General features: G+C 37.0%; 4 protein-coding genes across 4 annotated transcripts; 1 reads left to right on the forward strand and 3 right to left on the reverse strand.

The window, feature by feature from the left end:
• The first annotated feature begins 1,758 nt into the window (after positions 1-1,758).
• slc5a8 (solute carrier family 5 member 8) lies at positions 1,759-7,937 on the forward strand. Its single transcript, XM_052118597.1, has 15 exons — positions 1,759-2,103; positions 2,749-2,814; positions 2,932-2,983; positions 3,906-3,973; positions 4,305-4,459; positions 4,542-4,682; positions 4,783-4,912; positions 5,099-5,187; positions 6,045-6,154; positions 6,240-6,307; positions 6,409-6,495; positions 6,570-6,784; positions 6,878-6,981; positions 7,066-7,154; positions 7,827-7,937. Exons 1-15 carry the CDS (start codon positions 1,759-1,761, stop codon positions 7,935-7,937), a joined length of 1,830 nt encoding a protein of 609 aa, XP_051974557.1.
• Positions 7,938-10,480: 2,543 nt separating this feature from the next.
• On the reverse strand, positions 10,481-14,385 carry usp18 (ubiquitin specific peptidase 18). Its single transcript, XM_052118976.1, has 10 exons — positions 14,019-14,385; positions 13,723-13,819; positions 13,377-13,513; positions 13,210-13,289; positions 12,894-13,028; positions 11,726-11,821; positions 11,280-11,432; positions 11,019-11,171; positions 10,864-10,898; positions 10,481-10,728 (listed from the first exon to the last, which is right to left on the reverse strand). The coding sequence occupies exons 1-10, from the start codon at positions 14,140-14,142 to the stop codon at positions 10,665-10,667; spliced, it is 1,074 nt and encodes a 357-aa protein (XP_051974936.1). The 5' UTR covers positions 14,143-14,385; the 3' UTR covers positions 10,481-10,664.
• Positions 14,386-15,122: 737 nt separating this feature from the next.
• pex26 (peroxisomal biogenesis factor 26) lies at positions 15,123-17,691 on the reverse strand. The gene is made up of 5 exons (XM_052118969.1): positions 17,320-17,691; positions 16,187-16,333; positions 15,744-16,066; positions 15,451-15,597; positions 15,123-15,320 (listed from the first exon to the last, which is right to left on the reverse strand). Exons 1-5 carry the CDS (start codon positions 17,526-17,528, stop codon positions 15,217-15,219), a joined length of 930 nt encoding a protein of 309 aa, XP_051974929.1. The 5' UTR covers positions 17,529-17,691; the 3' UTR covers positions 15,123-15,216.
• A 366-nt stretch (positions 17,692-18,057) lies between these two features.
• Positions 18,058-19,673, reverse strand: rhno1 (RAD9-HUS1-RAD1 interacting nuclear orphan 1; the record flags this gene model as incomplete). The annotated part of the gene is made up of 2 exons (XM_052118598.1): positions 18,058-19,380; positions 19,560-19,673. Coding segments are annotated over 2 exons (732 nt in total), but the record flags the coding sequence as incomplete, so codon positions are not given.
• Between the last annotated feature and the right edge of the window lie 938 nt (positions 19,674-20,611).

Consider the following 20,611-nt stretch of genomic DNA (forward strand, 5'->3'; position numbering starts at 1 on the left):
ATTTTATTTTTTTAGAAAGTAATTAGTAACAAGTAATGCAATCACGTTTCAGACAGAGTAATTAATACAGTAATCTAATTACACTGTAGACGATGTGATTAGTAGTTAATAATTCAATACATTTTTGGAGTAACTTTGCTTACTAGACTACTCAATAGGCCTACAAATAAAAATTGGCATTTGTCATTGGCAACTTTATAAGGAAGTACAACATATTATCTGGTTAAAATCTAAATGTAAGAATGATAATCTGACCCTTGCTAAAGAATACATATGACTCGACTCACCCAACTTCAACCTTTTACCTCAGTGGAAAAATTTACATCAGAATGTTTTATAGAAGGCCTAATTTGTTTTCTTATTTTCGTCAGGACTCCATGTAGCGATATATATGAAACAACCGTCGCATTAAGACGCCAAAAAATTCAAATATATGACGTGACTTTTGACATAGGCCTATGACGTTTTCTGACAGGTTCAGTTTTTATAAAAGTTAACGACAACAAAAAAAAAAAAAAAAAAAAGTTAACGACAACCGTGTGATCCTGACTTGCGCTGTGTGCACTTAAGGGAAAACATTTTTGGTTTTTTTTATAATTTATTAATATGTTTATTTGCATAATTTTTAAACATATTATATATATAGTTTCATGGTCAGTTAAGACATTATATGACTGGTAAATTTTATTTAAAAATTTTTTTTTGGGAAAATAAAAAGCTTTGTAATGTGCATGTGCAGTAGCTACACAAGGAGTATATATTTTCATTTTCAGTATAAATTAAGCTCAATTTACAGCATTTGGCATAATGTTGATTACCACAAAAATACTTTAGACTCGTCATTTTCTTAAAAAAAAAAAAAAGAGCAAAAATCAGGTTTAAGGTACAATGGAAGTGAATGGGGCCATTTTCTGAGGGATTAAATGCAGAAATGTGAAGCTTATAATTTAATATATTTTTTTATTTATTCTTCTGATCAAACTCATGTATTAAATGACCTGTAAAGTTGTTTAAATAATAATTTTTACATTTGTTTTAGGATTTTAGGGTTTGTTGGCATTACATCGTCATGGCAACGAAGTGGTCAAATTAGCTATAACTTTACAAAGAAAGGTTTGGTAAGTGATTTTATGTCACTAAAATCGTGTTAACATGCATATTGTTTATGTCTTGTGGCTATAATTTTGAAACAGTGAGTATTGTATCATTTAAGGATTGGCCCCATTCACTTCCATTGCATGTGCCTCACTGGAACCCAGATTTTTGCCTCTTCCTTTTTGTTTTGTTTTCATTTTTATTAAGAACAAAAGTATATATATATTTTAAATATAAATAATTGGTTAAATTTGCTCAAATTAAAGGGTGAATAATTTTTCTCCTCTCACACAGTAATAAATGCCCCATATAATTACTAGAGAGGGAAAAAAAGCTGCAGTCCAGCTGTAAAAAATGAGCAGGGATGGACTTATTAGGGGAGGGTTGAAGACAGGTATGTAGCTCAGAGAACAATAACACCCCCTGAGCTGGAAGTGCAGTGAGTTACCTGTCCAGACCCCAGAGTATATCTGACTGACCACACAAAAGAATCAAGACATCTCTCTGTCATGACACAATCTGTGACCAATTAACATGACTGGATCTGACCAATAAGCTTTCGATGAGTAAATACTTGATGGTCACCATCAATATTTTGCTAAATAAACCTGCAAAGAATACCTTGTAAAATCAAGAGATCCTGTTCTCCAGAAGGGCAACAAGATGACACCCTCTTCAGCATCTTTCAGTTTGTGGGACTATGTGGTCTTCACCTTGATGCTTGCCATCTCTGCCGGCATTGGGTTGTACTACGCCTTCGCTGGACGAGGTCAGAGCAGCTCCAATGATTTTCTGGTGGGTGGACGGAGTATGACTGCAGTACCTGTGGCCCTGTCCTTGACAGCCAGCTTTATGTCAGCTATAACAGTGCTGGGGACCCCGGTGGAGGTGTATCAATATGGAGCCATCTTCGTCCTTATCTGCTTTTCCTACATTCTGATGGTGGTTGTTAGCTCTGAAATTTTTATGCCTATCTTCTACAGACTGGGCATTACCAGCACTTATGAGGTAAGATAAGCCAATGTGATGACACAGACAAAGTTTCATACATGTTTCATATATGATCTAAAATATTAGAGTCACTATAATCAGACTACGCTGTAAACGTTACTGTAAAAAGTGTTAACCTGCAATTGTTAGCTTATTCCTTCTTGAGTTCACCCTCAAAATGTGTTTTGTTGGTGTATCCTAATTTATTCAAGTTGATTCAATTGTGTTAATTAAATTATATGTTTAGGTGAATAAAACCAGTTCATTTAGATGACCACATGAAGCATGGTTTTGGTGGTGGTGTAGTGGGCTAAAGCACATAACTGTTAATCAGAAGGTTGCTGGTTTGATCCTCACAGCCACCACCATTGTGTCCTTGAGCAAGACACTTAACTCCAGGTTGCTCCGGGGGGGTTGTCACTGTAATAAGTGCACTGTAAGTCGCTTTGGATAAAAGCGTCTGCCAAATGCATAAAAATGTCAAATGTAAAATTGAACATTGTTTCAGTAACTTTTGTAATATAGACCAAGCAGAGAGGAAAACTAAAATGTAGAATACTATATATTCAAAGTGTCATAGTGTTTATATAATGCATTTATTATTATTAAATGCAGCTGCAACTTATGTTGAAATATGCTGTTCTTTCGGTAATCTTCTTGCAGTATTTGGAAATGCGCTACAATAAAGTAATTCGACTATTTGGAACAGTCCTCTTCATTATACAGACAGTGAGTACACTTTTTTGCTACAGTATCAGTGTACTTTAAATATGTCTAATCAAATCATATAGTACAGTGAATTGATGCAGAGATGAAGCGTGAAAGTGAATTTGTCCCATTTTTCAGGTACTGTACACGGGTCTGGTTATTTATGCTCCAGCTTTGGCTTTAAACCAAGGTAGGGATTTTAAACAGTTCTTTAATTAACAGAAGCAGCTATTCAATAACCATATTTATCCATATTTAACCTTATTCTTGAGCCAAAAGCCTTTGCTTAGTTTGCTGAAATTGAACTGTATTTGTCTGGCATTGCATCTCTAGTTAAGTGCATTGTGCTTTAAAGGGTTAGTTCACCCAAAATTTCAAATTTAGTCACACTCATGCCATCTAAGATGTGTATGACTTTCTTTTGCAGAACACAAATGAAGATTTTTAGAAATATATCTTACTCTGCTCTGTAGGTCCATACAATGCAAGTGAATGGTGACCAAAACGTTTAAGCTCCAAAAAGTCAGCATAAAAGTAATCCATACAACTCCAGTGGTTTAATCAATGTCTTCTGAAGTGATCCAGTTGGTTTTGGTTGGGAATAGACCAAAATATAACTCCTTTTTCCCTGTACATCTTGACATTGTAGCCTCTAGGCACAATCATGATTTCAAGCTCAATTACACTTCCTAGTGCTTGACGCATATGCAGAGCACTAGATGGTGCTAAAGGAAGTGTAATCAAGATAGAAATCATGATTGCCAAGGAGACTGCTGTCATTGTACAGTATTTTGGTCTGTTCTCACCCAAAACCAACTGTATCACTTCAGAAGACATTGATTAAATCATTGGAGTCTGATGGATTACTTTTATGCTGACTTCATCTCCTTTTTGGAGCTGAAAAGTTCTCTTGCATTGTATGGACCTACAGAAAGGAGATTTTTTTCTAAAAAAATGCGTTTATGTTCTTTAGAAGAAGAAAGTCATACACATCTATATGGCATGAGGGTGAGTAAATGATGAGAGCATTTTGGGTTGAACTAAGCCTTTATGTGTTCTTGATAATCCAGAGTGTACTCAAGTGAATTCTCTTCTCTCTCTTCACATTTCAGTAACAGGTATAGATCTCTGGGGTGCTGTCATATCAACCGGAGTGGTCTGCACCCTCTACTGTACATTAGTAAGAACACTAAAACACAAGCTAATTGTGGGAACGATGGTCCTTCCAAATTATCAATACTGTAAAATAATAGACATATGTAAATGTATATACAGTTATCCCAAAAAGTTTTGGATGCCTAATCCACATGCTTATTTAGACATATTTATTTATTTGGTCAGTATAATTATAGTGCCTATAAAAAAATGCATGATCTATGTATACAGTACTTGTCACTATGCTCCATATGCCTGTATTGAATTATGTAATCACACTTGTTCTTGTTGGAATTGACATTATAAGATATTTATCAAATTGCGGTTTACAAATGGCTGTCCCTTTGCCCTGGCAGGGTGGTCTTAAAGCAGTGGTCTGGACGGACGTGTTCCAGGTGGGCATCATGTTTGCCGGGCTCTTGGCTGTCATTTTTCAATCAGTGCTGCTGCAGGACGGGATCTCCACTATTATCAGTGACTCCACCCAGGGTGGTCGGCTCAACCTATGGGAGTGAGTTATGGGATGACTGACAGGTACAGGAATGCTGCATTGTAAAAGATTGCTTCCTCTCACTCTGTGCCACACTTCTCAGCTTTGATCCAAACCCTCTGAGGAGACACACGTTCTGGACCATAACGGTGGGAGGAACATTCCTCTGGACCAGTGTCTATGGTATCAATCAAGCTCAGGTGCAAAGATACATATCGTGCAAGTCACTGTTCCATGCCAAAATGTGAGTAATGCACAAACATAATACTTAAAAACAGAGTGGAAGGAAAGCAATGTGTAACTGAACCATTTTGCTGTCTCTGTGTGTTTATGTCTGTATCCAGGGCCTTATACATTAACTTAGTGTCACTCTGGGCTATCACTTTGTGCTCAGTATTTAGTGGCTTGTGTCTATACTCCGTTTATAAGAACTGTGATCCATGGACAGCAAGAAAGGTGTCCGCTCAAGACCAGGTACAGCACATTTAGCAGTGCAGAAAGGCCTTTTGCTTCTCTTCTGCACTGAGCATATCAAATTAAATGAAATTATAAATTTGATTAAGGTCACAGAGCATTTATTTATTTATTGGATTATTTTCTGTGGATATTGTTGTACAGGATCATTAACTCTATATGCATATCTCTCTATAATATAATAAGCTTATGCCATATCTGGTGTTGGATATCCTGAACGAATACCCTGGTCTGCCAGGATTGTTTGTGGCAGCAGCATACAGTGGCACTTTAAGGTCTGATCTCTTTAAAGGGATAAAAAAAATACAAATTCTGTCATGTTTTACTCACCCTCATATGGTTCCAAACCCATATGACTTTCTTTCTTCTGTGGAACGCAAAATAAGTTAAGCAGTTATCCATTAACATTCACTGCATATTTTCCCCATACAATTATAATGTATGTTGACTGAAGCTAGCATTCCAAACTTCTCAGCCAGCAGCCATATCACCCTGCAACTCTTGCCTGGTTGCCCACTATAGCTAAGCAGGGTTGAGTCTGGCCAGTACCAGGATTGGCGACCTCCTGAGGAAAACTAAGGATGCTGCTGGAAGAGGTATTAGAGAGGCCAGCAGGGGTGGTCTGAATGGGTCCTAATAACCCAGTAAAGTGACAGGGACAGAACTTTAACTGAGGTCCTGACTCTCTGTGGTCATTAAAAATCCCAGGACATTTCTTGTAAGGAGTAGAACCAGTGTCCTGGCCAAATTCCCCCCATTGGCCCTTCTAAATCATGGGCTCCCAATAATCCCCATCAATTAATTGAATGGCTCTATAACTCTCCTCTCCACCAATAGCTGGTGAGTGTACTGGTGCACTATGGTTGCTGTTGCATCATCCAGGTGGATGCTACACACTGGTGGTTGTTGAGGAGATTCCCCGTATACTTTGTGAAGTGCTTTGAGTGCCTAGAAAAGTGCTATATAAATGTAAGGAATTATTATTATCTCCTTATGGGTTTGGAATTAAATTTTTGGAGTAAATGATGACAGAATTTTCATTTTTGGGTGAAAAATCCCATTCTATATCACATTTATCACAGAAGCACTTTAAAAAACCTTTTCAAAGCACTTCTGTACTGTTTGGTTACAGTACAGTCTCGTCCAGTGTAAATGCTCTGGCTGCAGTAACTATTGCAGATCTGATCCGGCCATACCTCAACCTGTCAGAGAGGCAGCTGTCCTGGGCATCAAAGGGCACGAGTGAGTGAATATTTACTCTTAGAGAACATTAATGCACAATCAATCATTTTGACTAATTTGTTTGATGATGCACCCCCCAATACAGGCTTGTTTTATGGTGTTGTTTGCATTGGAATGGCTGGACTTGCATCTTTAATGGGAGGGATGCTACAGGTATGTTAAAAATATTCAGGACAGATTAACACATATAATCAGCTAAGTGGATGATGGTATAAAGTTATCATCCATTTAGCTGTCTCTTTGTTCCTCATCAGGCTGCGATTAGTATCGTTGGAGTGATTGGCGGACCTCTGCTGGGACTATTTTCTCTTGCTGTCCTGTTTCCCTGCGCCAACTCAAAAGTCAGCATGGTTACTGTAGATTTTATATAATGATCTATTTCATTTAAATGTATCACTGAGTGTGGGTGTTTTAGGGTGGATTGGCAGGGCTGCTAGCCGGGTTGGCTCTTTCTCTGTGGGTGTGCATAGGGGCACAGGTCTACCATCCATTACCAGAGAACAACAGACCACTGGCTCTGGCGACACACAGTTGTAACGTTACAATGGCAACAAGTGGATTTAACTGGACTACAAGTCCCACTGAAAGAACTATGAGTGACTTTGTCCTGAATGAGGAAAAGCGAGACAGGTGGGTGGGGTGGATATCAAAATCTACTTGCAGCACAGAAATGTAAAATAGGGCTGTGAAGTTACTGAACATACCTGTTGATTTTTGTAACAGGCCTTGGCTGGCTGATAATTGGTACTCTCTCTCATATCTGTACTTCTGTCCAATGGGTACTCTGACTGTCATGATTGTGGGTCTAATTGTCAGCATAATCTCAGGTATGAAATATCTTATTTAGTTTTTGGCATGGAAAGTACCATACTCTGTCCTTCTTTGAATTACTAATGTATGTTTTTTTAAAGGGGGTCAACAACTAAAACTGCAGCCTGGACTTACACTATCTAAAAATGACCTCACCTGTTACAAAGCCTACAATGTACTCAAAGAAAAGGTAAGTATACTTTTGAAACACATACTGTAATAATACATAAATAGGCATGTATACACTCACTGAGCACTTTATTAGAAACACCTGTACACCTACTAATTCATGCAGTTATCTAGGTAGCCAATCGTGTGGCAGCAGTGCATTGCATAAAATCATGCATATACAGGTCAGGAGCTTCAGTTAATGTTCAAATCAACCATTAGAATGGGGAAAAAATGTGATCTCAGTGATTTCGACCATGGCATGAGTGTTGGTGCCAGACGGGATGGTTTCAGTATTTCTGTAGCGGCTGATCTACTGAAATTTTCACAACAGTCTCTAGAATTACTCAGAATGGTGCCAAAAACAAAAAACTTCCAGTGAGTGCCAGTTCTGAGGACAGAAATGCCTTGTTGATGTGAGAGGTCAATATAGAATGGCCAAACCTGTTTGAGCTCACAGAAAGTCTATGGTAACTCGGATAACCACTCTGTACAATTGTAGTGAGCAGAATAGCATCTGAGAATGCACGACACGTCAAATTTTGAGGCGTATGGGCTGCAACAGCAGAAGACCACATTGGGAATTTTATTAGGACCATAGTGTTTCTAATATAGTGCTCAGTGTGTGTATAGTATAGACATGCATTCATGCACTACTCTCATAACTATCATTATCTATTATTTACACCTTAAGGTTTCTGGTGGTGCAGGCAGGCTTGACCTGGTGCATGAGCTGGAGAAATCATTTGGAAAAACCAACCTCGCTTTCTGTGATGTAGAGTTATCTACGCAACCTCCTGCTTAGAGTATTACAAAACTGAAGCAGTCCAGCAAAATCCCTAACTATGTACAGTTAGTGTTTTTTTATTTTTTACATACGCATGTAAGGTTACTTAGATGTCTACGAATCTAATAAGGAAGCAGGCAGTAGAAGTAAAAATAAATATTTTTGTCCAAATGTATTATTATCCTACACTTCAAATAAAGCCGTTCAAATGCTTACATAGCATCCTCTGAAAATGATGTAACATGTAACAGACAATATTATCAGAGATGTTCTGGTTCATAGTACCATTTCTTAATTGCCCTGTCCTGGGGAAATAAAGTGCCTTAAGTTCTTTAATCACAAACTCTCCACAATCATACAGCTTTCTGATTTTCTCAGGATCTGTGACATCCTTGTTCCTCATGAAAGCATTTTTCAGATGCTCCCTAAAGTACATTCTTCCTTTTGGATAGTCCCGTCCAAGGTAGAGAAGATTTTCCATCATCCAGTTTTGAGTCTAATAAAAGTTTACAAAAATGTTCACTTCACCATCATTTCTATGAAAGTATTACGAGAATCATGGATAAAAAAAAGCAAAAGGAATCTGTTAGATAATTCTTATATTTACATCTCTCCTCTGAGTGGATTGCTCATTTAGTATTTTTCGTTCTAGATCCTGAGATTGATCCAGGAATAATCCCAAAACAAACAGAACAAACACTCTTGATATAATACATCACAAAATAATCAATCAACACAAATTACTACACACACACATCTTTCAATAGGTCTGCACTGTACTTCTTAATGAATTCCACGCATTTCTTATTATGACCATAAAGTAGTAAGATACAGATATATTGAGGATAACACATCATTTTAAACTGGGTGTGGCAGGGCAGAGGGCGGGGTTGTGATTCCGCACACCCAGCCCCTAATCAGGCTAATCAAGCCCCGCCCTCCGCCCTGCCACACTGGTTAAACAAGTTTTTTGTAATAAATGTGCATTTTATTAATACCGGTTGGGAGTTTGTGTCAGGATCAAATTATCCTATTCTTAGTACAAATGCACTGTATATCCTATTGACTGACCTATAATCTTTTATTTAACTCTGTCGCTTTCAGATATTGTATAAAAATGTTAAAACATTCACCTCATGAATTTCTTCGAATGCCTGTAAACTCAAAAACCATCTTAATTTTCTTAAGGTTAGAAATCAATATCTTTCTTTCATTACGACACCTCGGACAGATCATCATAACATGCTCTACTGTTTCTTCCTGATTACAAACTTCACATTTCCCTGAATCATGTTTCCTAATTCTATACAAAGCTCTATTAAGTGCTGTATGACCAAATCTAAGTCTACCGTAGAGATGATTGTTTCTTCTCTTCTATTTCGCCCTGTTAATCTACCTTTACCAACATTTCTTTGAATGTTAAAAAACCTGTTATGCCACCTATTACTCAAATGTTGTTTAATTAAACTTTTCATTTCAGTCTTACTATATTTTACATTTATGTCTGTATCTCTTTTCTTTGTGGCTTCTTTTGCACTCTCATCTACCGTCTCATTTCCTTTTACCCCTACATGAGCTGCTACCCAACAAAAAGTTACAATTAATCCCATTATCTGAATTCTGTATATTGTTTGAAGTATCTCAATCAAAACATATTCTCTACTTTTTCAGTATGGCATGTTTTTAATGATGAGTCCGATCATATAAGAGCCCCCAATGGTCTTTTTTCCTCAACCCACTGTAAATCCATTAAGACTGCTACCATTCTCCAGTGTATACTCAAAGATTATCTGAGATTCTTTTATTAACCTGAATACTGAAATTCAGATCTGTGAATGCCACACCCTTTGTTTTCTATATCTAAATATATATGGACATGGCTATAATAATTATCCTGCATGTACTTATATGTTATTTGGGCATTTGGTTTAGACCCCTGATCCTTGTTTTCCTTATCTCACAATATAATTTCTACAGTAGGTTGTGGTAACAACCATTGAGGAATTGTTGACCATGGTACTGTCGGACTAATGGGAGTCTTATTTATTTCCATTTCTTCTGTCATCTTTGAATTTCCAGCTTTTCTTTTCCCCAACATGGTTTTATAGTGACTCTTGCTGGGTGTCAAAATAAGAGTCAAGTGGCCTGATGGCTTTTCAAAATAAAAGTCTCATGGCCGCTTTGAACCAGTGTGGAGCGGAGGGGGCGGGGCCGGTCGGAATATCGCGCGCCCGGTCCCCAATCGGCCTGATGAGGCGCGCGAGGGATAAAGGCGGCCGGTGACGATGGTTCGAGAGAGAGAATTGTGTGTCAGCCTGTGCGTGTGCGTGTGTTTTCATTAAAATTATGATTTATGTTGCCCATCCTTTAACAGTGTTACATGCAGCTTGTGATTTTTACTTAAATGTTTTTTTTAAGCACAGTATATTTTTATTCCATTGTTTTTAGATGCATGCGTCTGTGGGTTTCATTTCAAGATCACTGGCAACCTTGTCCAAAATATATTGTTCTTTTTATTGAGCAATATACAAAACATTTAATGCAATCCTATATGTCCTATATGAACCCAAATTAACATGAAAATATATAAATACTGATTTACATTCTTAAAATGTTCTTTTCATTTTAAGACAGATAATATATATTAAAAATAATATATATGAAATATAAAGACTTTGGTCCTATTATAGTGCATTCAACCATAACGCTCTGTCATTAGTAAGCCCGAAAGGGCTGTAGTGTTCCTCATTGTTCTCCAGATGCATTCCTGCTCATCTTCCGGTACAGAAGCAAGTAGGCTGTCTCTGTCCTAAAACAATGTACAAATCAAAATTTAGCATACATAGCATAAAGTACCGGTAAATAAAATACTCTATTGGAATGTCTCCAGTGAGATTAAATAAGTATAAGTGAATAAACATGACTGAAAATGTAAAAAATGTACCCTTCGTATGAGCTTTGCACAATCGACCAGGAAACCTGAGACCGATAAATAAAATAATTAAAACAGTCAGTGTTGATATTTATGTATTTGAGTGCCATTAAGTTTAGAATCAAATCTGTACCGATTAATAAATCAAGTTTATCATTGTCTCTTACTGGTTGAACAGTGCGGTCATCAGCATAGTACCATGTCTGGTCCTGAGTGGAACGGATGTAAGCAATATAGTGGCCAGACATGGCATATCCTATATGCACTATAACTGCATAGAGTCTATAATGCTCATCAGCCTGGGGAGAACCAGATACCACCTATAACAAGGTAATAAAGTGCATACATGCATAAATCAAGTGGTCTTAAATAACAACATTATGACTGCAGTACCAAAGCTCAATCTGTAGTCAACAAAATGTTTTTACATTTTCTGATTGTCCTTCAGCAGCAAAAATGCCCATATTAAGTGTTTCAGGGAAGGTGACTCTGCTGAAGAGTTTCCAGGTTAAACCACCGACATTTCTGAATCTTTTTAGGTGGACACACAGAATCCGAGGCAGTGAGACAAGCTTCAACTCCTTCATAAAATTTTAAAATAAAGACAGATAAAATCAAAACAATGCTTTCATAAAATCCCATGTAAAATTCCAGATTACATAGTTTGCATTCAGTGATGAAATCTAGTTAAATTTATACTTGATATTGCCATATTACCAATATTAACAACACTTCAATGAAACTGTATTATAACAATCATCCAGACACTGTGCAATCAGCTTTTAGTTTGACATTTCTCAGATATTGCATTTATACAATTCTGTATAATCTTGTTAGATAATGGTAAAAAAAAAATTACTAGTAAAGAACTTACATGTGTGGATGGTTGCTTCTGCCCACAACTGTCACAGTAACACATATCACCGTCCAGCAGGTTTTGCCGCTGGAAAAAAGACTGGATGCAGCGCTCCTGAAATAGTTAGATAATTTCATCTGCTTAAGACCATGTGTAAAAAACATGCTAAATTACTTCATAAAAACCTCATACAAACAGTATCAATGATGAAAAGTAAAATGATTGATTCTGCCATCCACTGGAACATGAATAATTCAAGGAATAGTTCACACAAAAATTTAAATTCTCTCATCATTTACTAATTCTCATGCCATCCCAGATGTGTATAACTTTCTTTCTTCTGCGGGAACACAAATTAAGATTTTTAGAAGAACATCTAAGGTCTTTAGGTCCATACAATGCAAGTCAACAGGGTCCAAAGCTTTAAAGCTCATAAAAGCCAGCATAAATGTAATAAATATTACTCTGGTGGTTTAATCTATGTCTTCAAGAGCGTGGTGTGTTTATTAAAATATTTTTTTACTATAAATTCTCCTCCCTGCACAGTAGGTGGCGATACGTATGAAGAAGAGCGCTTAGGAGGGCTATTTGAAAGTGGAGATTTATTATGACTTAAAGATCTGTTTCTCACCCACACCTATCATATCGCTTCTGAAGACATGCATTTAACAACTGTAGTTACTTTTATGCTGACTTTATATGTTTTTTGAGCTTCAACGTTTTGGACCTTGTTGACTTGCATTGTATGGACCTATGGCAAATGGTCTGCACTTATATAGCACCTTTTTAACCTTAACGGTTTTCAAAGCGTTTTACACTGTGACACAATCACCCATTCATACACACATTCATACACCAATGGCGGCAGAGCTGCCATGCATGGCACTAGCCTGCCATTGGGAGCAACCTGGGGTTCAGTGTCTTGCCCAAGGACACTTTGGCATGTGGAGTCGTGTGGGCCGGGATTCGAACCACCAATCCTGCAATTAGTGGCCGACCAGCTCTACCAACTGAGCCATCCGCCTCTATAGCCATCTATAGAGCTGAGATATTTTTGCTAAGTTTTCATTTGTGTTCAGCAGAAGAAAGAGCATCTGGGCTGGCATGAGATTGAGTAAATGATGAGAGAAATTCCATTTTTGGGTGCATTATCACTTTAATTTTTGAAAATGTTGGAAATATTTACCAGAGTGTTTACACCCTCAAAAATCGCTAAGGGAAGGCTGAAATAAGAGCTAGGCACTCGTTGAACATATTTGCACTCTGAACACATCAACTGGGTCTCCATTCTTATGTCATAGAGACTGCGGATTTCCTGAGCCTAAGAGAGTAAAATAAAGACTTTAAACATATAGATTTGAATATTCTCACAGCAGTTATACAGAGACAACACAGTTCACCCTAAACAAAATTAATGGAGTGAATATGCAGAAAACCCCTCATTATTTGTGTTAATTAATTACAAGACCAGACAAGACATTAGAGACAGTATTAGAACCCACCAAGTCTTGATCAAGCATCTGCTTTTGGCTGAGATTGAGTATAATGTGGAAGATTTCATCTGCATCCTGTTGAGTGAACCCTTCAGAACAAACACAGAATATGCCCAGAAATTACAAAATTGTGTGCATGTAAATGTGTGATAATATGAATTCAGCCAGATGCATACGGTGTATGTTGTGACTGTAGAGGCAGTCCAAGAGGTTTTTGTGTGATGCAGGATTTGAAGTGTCTCTCATGGCACACAGGGCATTCTTCAACTGCAGGGGGATGTTATTTCGCCCAATCGTAGCTGGTGGATGCCATCTTCAAATAATAATAATATATATATATATATATATATATATATATATATATATATATATATATATATATATATATATATAATTTAAGTACAGTATAGTAACTGTTATGGGTCCAGAACACCATGCGAGTGTGTAACTCTTGTAAGGACCAAAAAATATCTGTTGTTTTACTCTAAATCCAATAGAGAAAGATAAATAATGTAGGTTTACTTTTGTAGTATGTCCAGAAGTTCAGTTGTGGCAGAAAAAGACTGAAGCAAAGCATTAACACAACACGACAGATTGTAGTTGAAAAGGCCTCTAACATCTGGAAAAGATACAGATAATTTTACTAGTTCCAGCATTAGATTATACATATACAGTATCTGTATAACTGCACTCTCGAATGCCAATTTTATTTTAGAATTATTGACAACACAAAAATGGTTAAGAAATTGTATTTGTTCAGAATATGTTATTTAGTAAAATGTTAAAATCTAGGTGTCATTTTCTTATAAAGTACCTACCATAAGCCCTGTAATGGTTCAGTGAAAAGGAGCGTGATAAAAGGGATCTCCGGGCCATTTTAGTCCAGGATGCCCCAATCCACAAACATGCAGCCGGTTCAAAAGCTTCTCTGTTGTGCTGCATCTACGGAAAACCGTTTGTTAGGGTCAATGAGACAGGTTCAAAACTGCCGGAAACGTATGAACAATTAAACGTTGCCCTAAACCTGAAGCGGTCTTCAAGACACACATCCAGTTTTATTCGGACTCTCATAAAGACGTAAACAGAGACTCATATTTTTACTTTCACTTTCGATTCATGCAACATGCGTTCGTTTCTGTCACTGAAACGAAACTTAACTCAATTGCACGTGGCACGTGCCATCCATCTATATATTATTATTATTATTATTATTATTATTATTAATGCTAACAGACTATTAATGTACATATTAAAGGAATATTCCGGGTTCAGTGTTGAACCACAATTTTTATTATAATTTTTTGACTTGTCACTTGTCATTAAAAAACGTATAACGACAATTTTGGAGGGTTTAAAGGCAAAAGTGTGAACATTAAAATTGTATATATATATATATATATATATATATATATATATATATATATCACTTTCATTAAATTATTGTTCTAACTTATAAAAAATGGTTTGAATCGTTTTTGCAGTCGTTTTAGGGTTAACGGTGTTGTGTCGTCATGGCAACAAAGTTGTAAACTTGGATATTATTTCAAACAAAAAATGTTAGTCAGTGATTGTTTCCACACAAAAATCATGTTAACATGTATATAATTTACTTATCGTGGCTCTACCTATGAAACAGTGTGTATTTTAATGTTTACTGAATGGCCCCATTCGCTTCCATTGTAAGTGCCTAACTGTTCCCACGATTTTTTCTTTTCTTTCTTTCTTTTTTTTTTTTTTAATTAGTGAAAAGTCTAAGTACATTTTTGTGGTAATCAACATTTTGCCACAAATGTTGCTTAAGCTTAACTGCACTTCAACTACATCATCAGGCATTTACATGCTGCAGCTGCAATGTTCACACAAACCCGTACACACAATAAAACTTATAATATTTAAACATATTTTATTAAAATAAATTACACTAAATTAGCATGTAATAATTATCTCTGTAATTTTTAGACATCGTTTCACTGTTAGTTTCAAGACAGGAACCCATTTCCTCAGTTTTCTCCTATCCTAATTCCGGGCGTTGGCTCTGTAATAGGGTCCAAACATGGTGTTCCAAGTCTGCTTTAGAAGTCCATGTAGGCGGAACAGCCACGGGAATGCTGAAGGTAGAGCTGAGAGAGAACAGATATTTCAGAAAAAAAACTGTGAACCAGATCTATGCTAGTCTTTATTTATCTGAACAATCATTATCAGAGCTTTTACTTTGGACACTTGCCAAACTGGGGCCAGTAGTTGTCTTACCTGGATCCACACGGACAAGAAGCAGGTACAGTAGCAGTAATGCCAGAAAAACTCTTCGCCGACAGAAAGGCCTAATTCTCACACTGGCTACTGAGAGCCCTCTGTGTAACAACCGCATTATAGAATTCAGCCACTGTCTCAACTTATCTGTCAATCACACAGACACACACAAATCAATTGTTCCATCCATAATTTGCTTGTGTATATATCACTTCCTTGTCAACCATAAAGTTTGAATCAAATTACATTGTGAAGACTTTTGAGTAATTTGACTCAGGATATAAATGAGTCACCTTGTTGTGAAACACTAGCTGTTGTCGCTACAACTACAAATTCAGGATTTGGATTGGACAATGATGCATTTTTTTCATTTTGTAGGTCCACTAAACACTGGGCAGCTTGTCTCTGTTCCTCAGTGAAGGCGACTCGACCCACATCACAGTCCAGAAACTCCAGAGCTTCAGATGTTTGGCCCATCGGTACCAGTATGTGCCGGATATACAGTTCAGCCACAGTGCTGAACCCAGATTGGCTCATGTTACCAGAGCAGTGCAGCCAATCACAGACTGCATTCTTCATCACTGCTCGCTCATCTACTTTCACATAGAGCAGAATGCTAGAAAAACAAAAGTTAATCTGCCTTTAGTAACTGATATATTGCTCTTACCCAACATTCAAATTGTAATTTAAATGTTATTTGTGAGATTATTTGGCAAGTCTGAAAGATTTATTTTACCACATCTGGATAATTTTGGCAGGGATTTTCTCTATTTCTCCAAATTGCTGTAAAACCGATGTCAGCACTCCACGCCACTGATTGAGTTCAGCCAATGCTTGAATCCCCACTATAGTCAAAGCTGTTTTCAGTTCTCCATGCTTGAGGCTGTAATGATAAACATCTATGATGTGTTTTGTTTGAAATGGTAACAGTAATACAGTTAAATCTTGTGGTAGTTGAGATCCTGCTATTGATTTGAAACCCAAAAAACTATGAGAATTACAATAAAAGTACAGAAATATTACTATGATTAACCCTTGTGCGTCAATAAAAGAAAGTTACTCAGAGGTCCCAGAGGACAAAAATGTCAGCATCAAAAAACTGCCATAAATATATTAGATATTAATATTATTTTCCACTTTAACTGACTTTTGGCTTTTAGATTTTTGAACCAACATCAGTCCTGATCATAACTACCAAATAATCATTTATTTTCAGGATTGTAACCCTTTAAATGCCAGTTTGTTTACATAATGCCACTGTTGTTTTCACACACACACACACACACACACACTTCTCAACATAAACATACAAAATACACTCTGACATCCATACCAACACACCCACACAATGTTAGCTGCATCCTTTATTCAATTGGCCTGCAGTGCTCTATAATACAGCAAACAGAAAATAGGAAAAAAGCATGTATTTGCTCCATAGGATAAACATGAGAAAAATGGTGCCATCTGGTGGAAAATATATCAAATTAATATTTTGAAGCCAGGGCTCTGGAATGAAAGCATAATATCATAGAATTAATTAGGTTATGCTTTAATGGCACTAGGATCCAATATTGCCATTTTAATGGGTTTCAGTTGGGTAAATGTTCAATTATGTCCTGAAGGTCCTGAGTGTAACTATTTTGTTTTATAAGTAACTTTGTTTTGTTTTAGATGTATTATAGGAATTGAGATTAAATATCAAAATTCACTCAAAAATACACACCTTTGGCAAAATGTATGTGGTTGGCATTAACACAGCCAAAATGATCGAAAAAAAACACAAATGTCCCGAAGGTTGCACAAGGGTTAAACATTATTAATAGTGTATTGAATGTATTGTACTGTCAGTCTGGTGTTCATTTAACCCACCACCAACTGTCCTCCTGTTCTCCAGAAGAACTCAAACTCTCCAGTCCTCTCTCACACGTGTCCAGAGCAGCCTGAAAGTCTTTCTTCACCATTAAATATTCAATGGCACTGTCAACATGAGTTGCTACCGTGCACGCAGTTGGGCTGATCAGCCGAACCGAGCCAGAACCCCGACCCGCAGCCAGAGAAACGGACGAACTGCTCCACATCGTGGGGTGCTATTGATCACGAAATGCATTACAAGATTAATATATAACTAAGAAATTATTTGGAATAATCCAAAGCAAAATTTTTGCTTGCTGAACGGATTTGCACACTACAGGTGCATCATATTTATTATGTAAACCACAATAGACTTGGAAGTCTGCAACGTCACTTCCGCAAAACCCGTCATGTTAAAAGTCCTTTAAGGTTGATACCCAACAAGTTAAAAGTCCTCTGGTTGGTCTTGACCAATACGCATGACGCATTTTTATTTTTACACAAACTCCTAGGGCATATTTCCATTTATTTGTCAGAAATCAATCTTTGAAATAAATTAATCTAATAAATTATACTTATTAACGTGCGAATATATCCAGTAGGATCCTCAACGGACAGACTATCATTAACGTTATCACATTAACAATTTTACAGAACACAAACCCTCACAAATAGAATACCAATGACATATTTAATAAAAATCATTACAGAAATCACACCAAAGGAAATTACTATTTTTTCACTATTTACATTTTCTCTCAGGTGACTGTCCCAAGACAGTGTGGACCCTGAAGTTGTCAAGTCGATGTATCACAAAGTGCATGTTTCTTCCTTTTCGAAAACAAGTAATTAAAGGGATAATTCACCCAAAAATACAAATTATCTCATACTCACCCTTGTGCATTCTAGATGTGTATGATTTTCTTTCTTCCACTTAACACAAAGATTTTTAGAAGAATATTTCAGCTCTGTTGGTCCATACAATGGAAGTGAATGGTGACCAGAACTCTGAAGGTCCAAAAAGCATATTAACGCAGCATTAAAGTAATCATATCAGAATGCTGTTCTGAGATGCGGGTTGGCACTGTTTTGGCGGCACGAGGGGGACCTACACAATATTAGGCAGGTGGTTTTAATGTTGTGGCTGATCGGTGTATGTGCATGTATTACACTTTTAAGTAAATAATAATTCATCAATGTCCAGCAGCATGCAGAATTGCAGCAGAAGTGCTTGCATTAAATTTAACTTGCTGTGAGATGTCACATTAAATCGTAAAAATGTTACCCTGAGTTCTAAAGTGAGCATACATTACAAATATCTCAAATGTACTCAAATGTACGTTATGATTTTCCAAATATAAATTCATGACACTCGCTCATCAACTCATCTATTATTTCAGTTTATCTCCAAGTATTGAACAGAAAACACTACAAAACACATTATAAATGGTAATTCATGGCCTAAGTCCACTCATTCGCAACTCCTGCCTCTGTGAGAAGCATTAATAATTTAATCAATGTTTTCCTATGCCTCCATGTTACCCTGAGTCCATAGTCTTTTTCAGGTGTGCAAAGGACACTTGTGTTTGGAGTATGTGGAGGAGCCTTTGTCAGGTTTTGGAGAAAGAGAAGATGAAGGACATCAGGTGAAGAAGTGCTGGAACAATGTGCAATTTCTGGCGTCTCTACATTTGGGGATGCAGGAACTGAGCTTGTGTTGGGTGTCTGGCTTCCTTTTGACACAGAGGTGTGAACGGAAACCTCAGTCACCTCTTCAGCATTTGTGTGGAAATGCAGGTTCTTTGAATCCTCTGTTCTTTGAATGCCTGGAGTTTGTCGTTTACACAACACGTGTAGCCTCCCACCTATCCATCTCAGAATAGAGGGGATCGGTCTTGGGGTTTCTACAAGCTTCTCTTTATGATTGTCTGTTGAAACCGGCCTGTTGCTCTTACCCTGTGAATGCCTGACTTCCTTGGTTACCCGAAGGGCTGTTTTTTTGCATTTTTGCACCGTTGCTGTGGAACTGGTATGGTTTCGTTGAAGGACAAAGGATGATATTTGCAAACAGTTGTTCTTCTATGTTGAGGCAACGACAAGACTGATGTTGCATTTGAGATACATCTTGATGCAGATCTCAAGTAAATTAAATTGTGGAGACACCTACAAACAAAGAATAAAGATTATTGCCATAAATTGGTTCAAAGTCGTATAACTTAACATAAAAGTGCTGCTTAGATTGCCAAGCATGTAAATACCCAAGAGACACATGGTGCACCATGTTGCTGTTGTTTCTCTGACAAAAATGTCCTGGGATGGATGGCACTCCATAGTTGAGGCCCATAGTCATGCTTTGGTCCAATATTGGGTGTATGGGTTCACCAGTATCTTTCGTTAAGTTTGGGGCAATAGAAGACATGATAAACTAAATGGGGAGAAAACAAGATCAGATCACAAGCTGAGAAACATCAACAGCTACTACTATTGTTATTCTGCAATTCAATACCTTATTCAGGCATAATGCTTTTCTTTTCTAAGACAAAATCTGACAAATTCAGGACGTGCAATCAAAACCTTAAACCCTTAAATGTCAAGCATAACTTGGCATCTAATCCAACATACAACAGAGAAAGTTCAAAACCTTTATTCGATACTTATGCATAGCATGTTGTTTCTCATTGCCATTATTCAGCTGTGAAATATTGTCAAGATCACTGCTGAAGCCAATAGTATCCAGCTGCAGACCTGCAGCACCACCAGTTTCAGAACCCCAGCGCCAGAACCTGAAGTGAGGGGCGGAGCTTACGTTCGAAACCGAGTAGCGCCACCTAACGTTTTGGAGAGTACTTTGTTTTTATTACAAACGAAACATCATACTTTATACGTATGTTATAATGATTCTTTAAGGTACAGTACAATAAGCATTTTAAAACATTGATCTTGTGTAATATAATTGTATATAGTTATCCGCTTCATTGTATTATGAGAGTTACTTCCTGATCATGATGGTGAAAAAAAATGCTTGAAACGTAATGGGCATTTCATATAAAATATACTTTATTTCACAAGAACATGTGCAGCATGCATTTTTCTTTATGTAAAATAAAACATGTCAAAAAACTAAAAAAGAGAGAAAATTCAGCATAATTTTAAAAGAAACAATAAAAATATATACAACAAATGACCAATTCACCCCTAGGCCCATTTCAACATGACAATCCTGTATAAATTAAACTTAAAATGTATCAAATGAGGAATTCACTCTCAGTCCCATTTTGTCCTTACATTCTTGCTAAAATAACTCCATGTC

The sequence above is a fragment of the Xyrauchen texanus genome, chromosome 45, assembly GCF_025860055.1.
Source record: "Xyrauchen texanus isolate HMW12.3.18 chromosome 45, RBS_HiC_50CHRs, whole genome shotgun sequence".
Lineage (NCBI taxonomy): Eukaryota > Metazoa > Chordata > Actinopteri > Cypriniformes > Catostomidae > Xyrauchen > Xyrauchen texanus.

Bases quoted from the DNA above. Each gene is read 5' to 3' on its own strand.
- slc5a8 (XM_052118597.1), top strand. From the start codon at position 1,759: ATGACACCCTCTTCAGCATCTTTCAGTTTGTGGGACTATGTGGTCTTC. The intron at 2,815-2,931 runs GTGAGTACACTT...CCCATTTTTCAG, and splicing joins TCCTCTTCATTATACAGACA to GTACTGTACACGGGTCTGGT. The intron at 5,188-6,044 runs GTCTGATCTCTT...GTTTGGTTACAG, and splicing joins GCATACAGTGGCACTTTAAG to TACAGTCTCGTCCAGTGTAA.
- usp18 (XM_052118976.1), bottom strand. From the start codon at position 14,142: ATGCAGCACAACAGAGAAGCTTTTGAACCGGCTGCATGTTTGTGGATT. The intron at 13,514-13,722 runs GTAAACCTACAT...TATTATTTGAAG, and splicing joins CTTCTGGACATACTACAAAA to ATGGCATCCACCAGCTACGA. The intron at 13,290-13,376 runs GTATGCATCTGG...TTTGTTCTGAAG, and splicing joins CTACAGTCACAACATACACC to GGTTCACTCAACAGGATGCA.
- pex26 (XM_052118969.1), bottom strand. From the start codon at position 17,528: ATGTGGAGCAGTTCGTCCGTTTCTCTGGCTGCGGGTCGGGGTTCTGGC. The intron at 16,067-16,186 runs GTAAAATAAATC...TTGTTTTTCTAG, and splicing joins GCCAAAATTATCCAGATGTG to CATTCTGCTCTATGTGAAAG. The intron at 15,598-15,743 runs GTGACTCATTTA...TGTGATTGACAG, and splicing joins AGCTAGTGTTTCACAACAAG to ATAAGTTGAGACAGTGGCTG.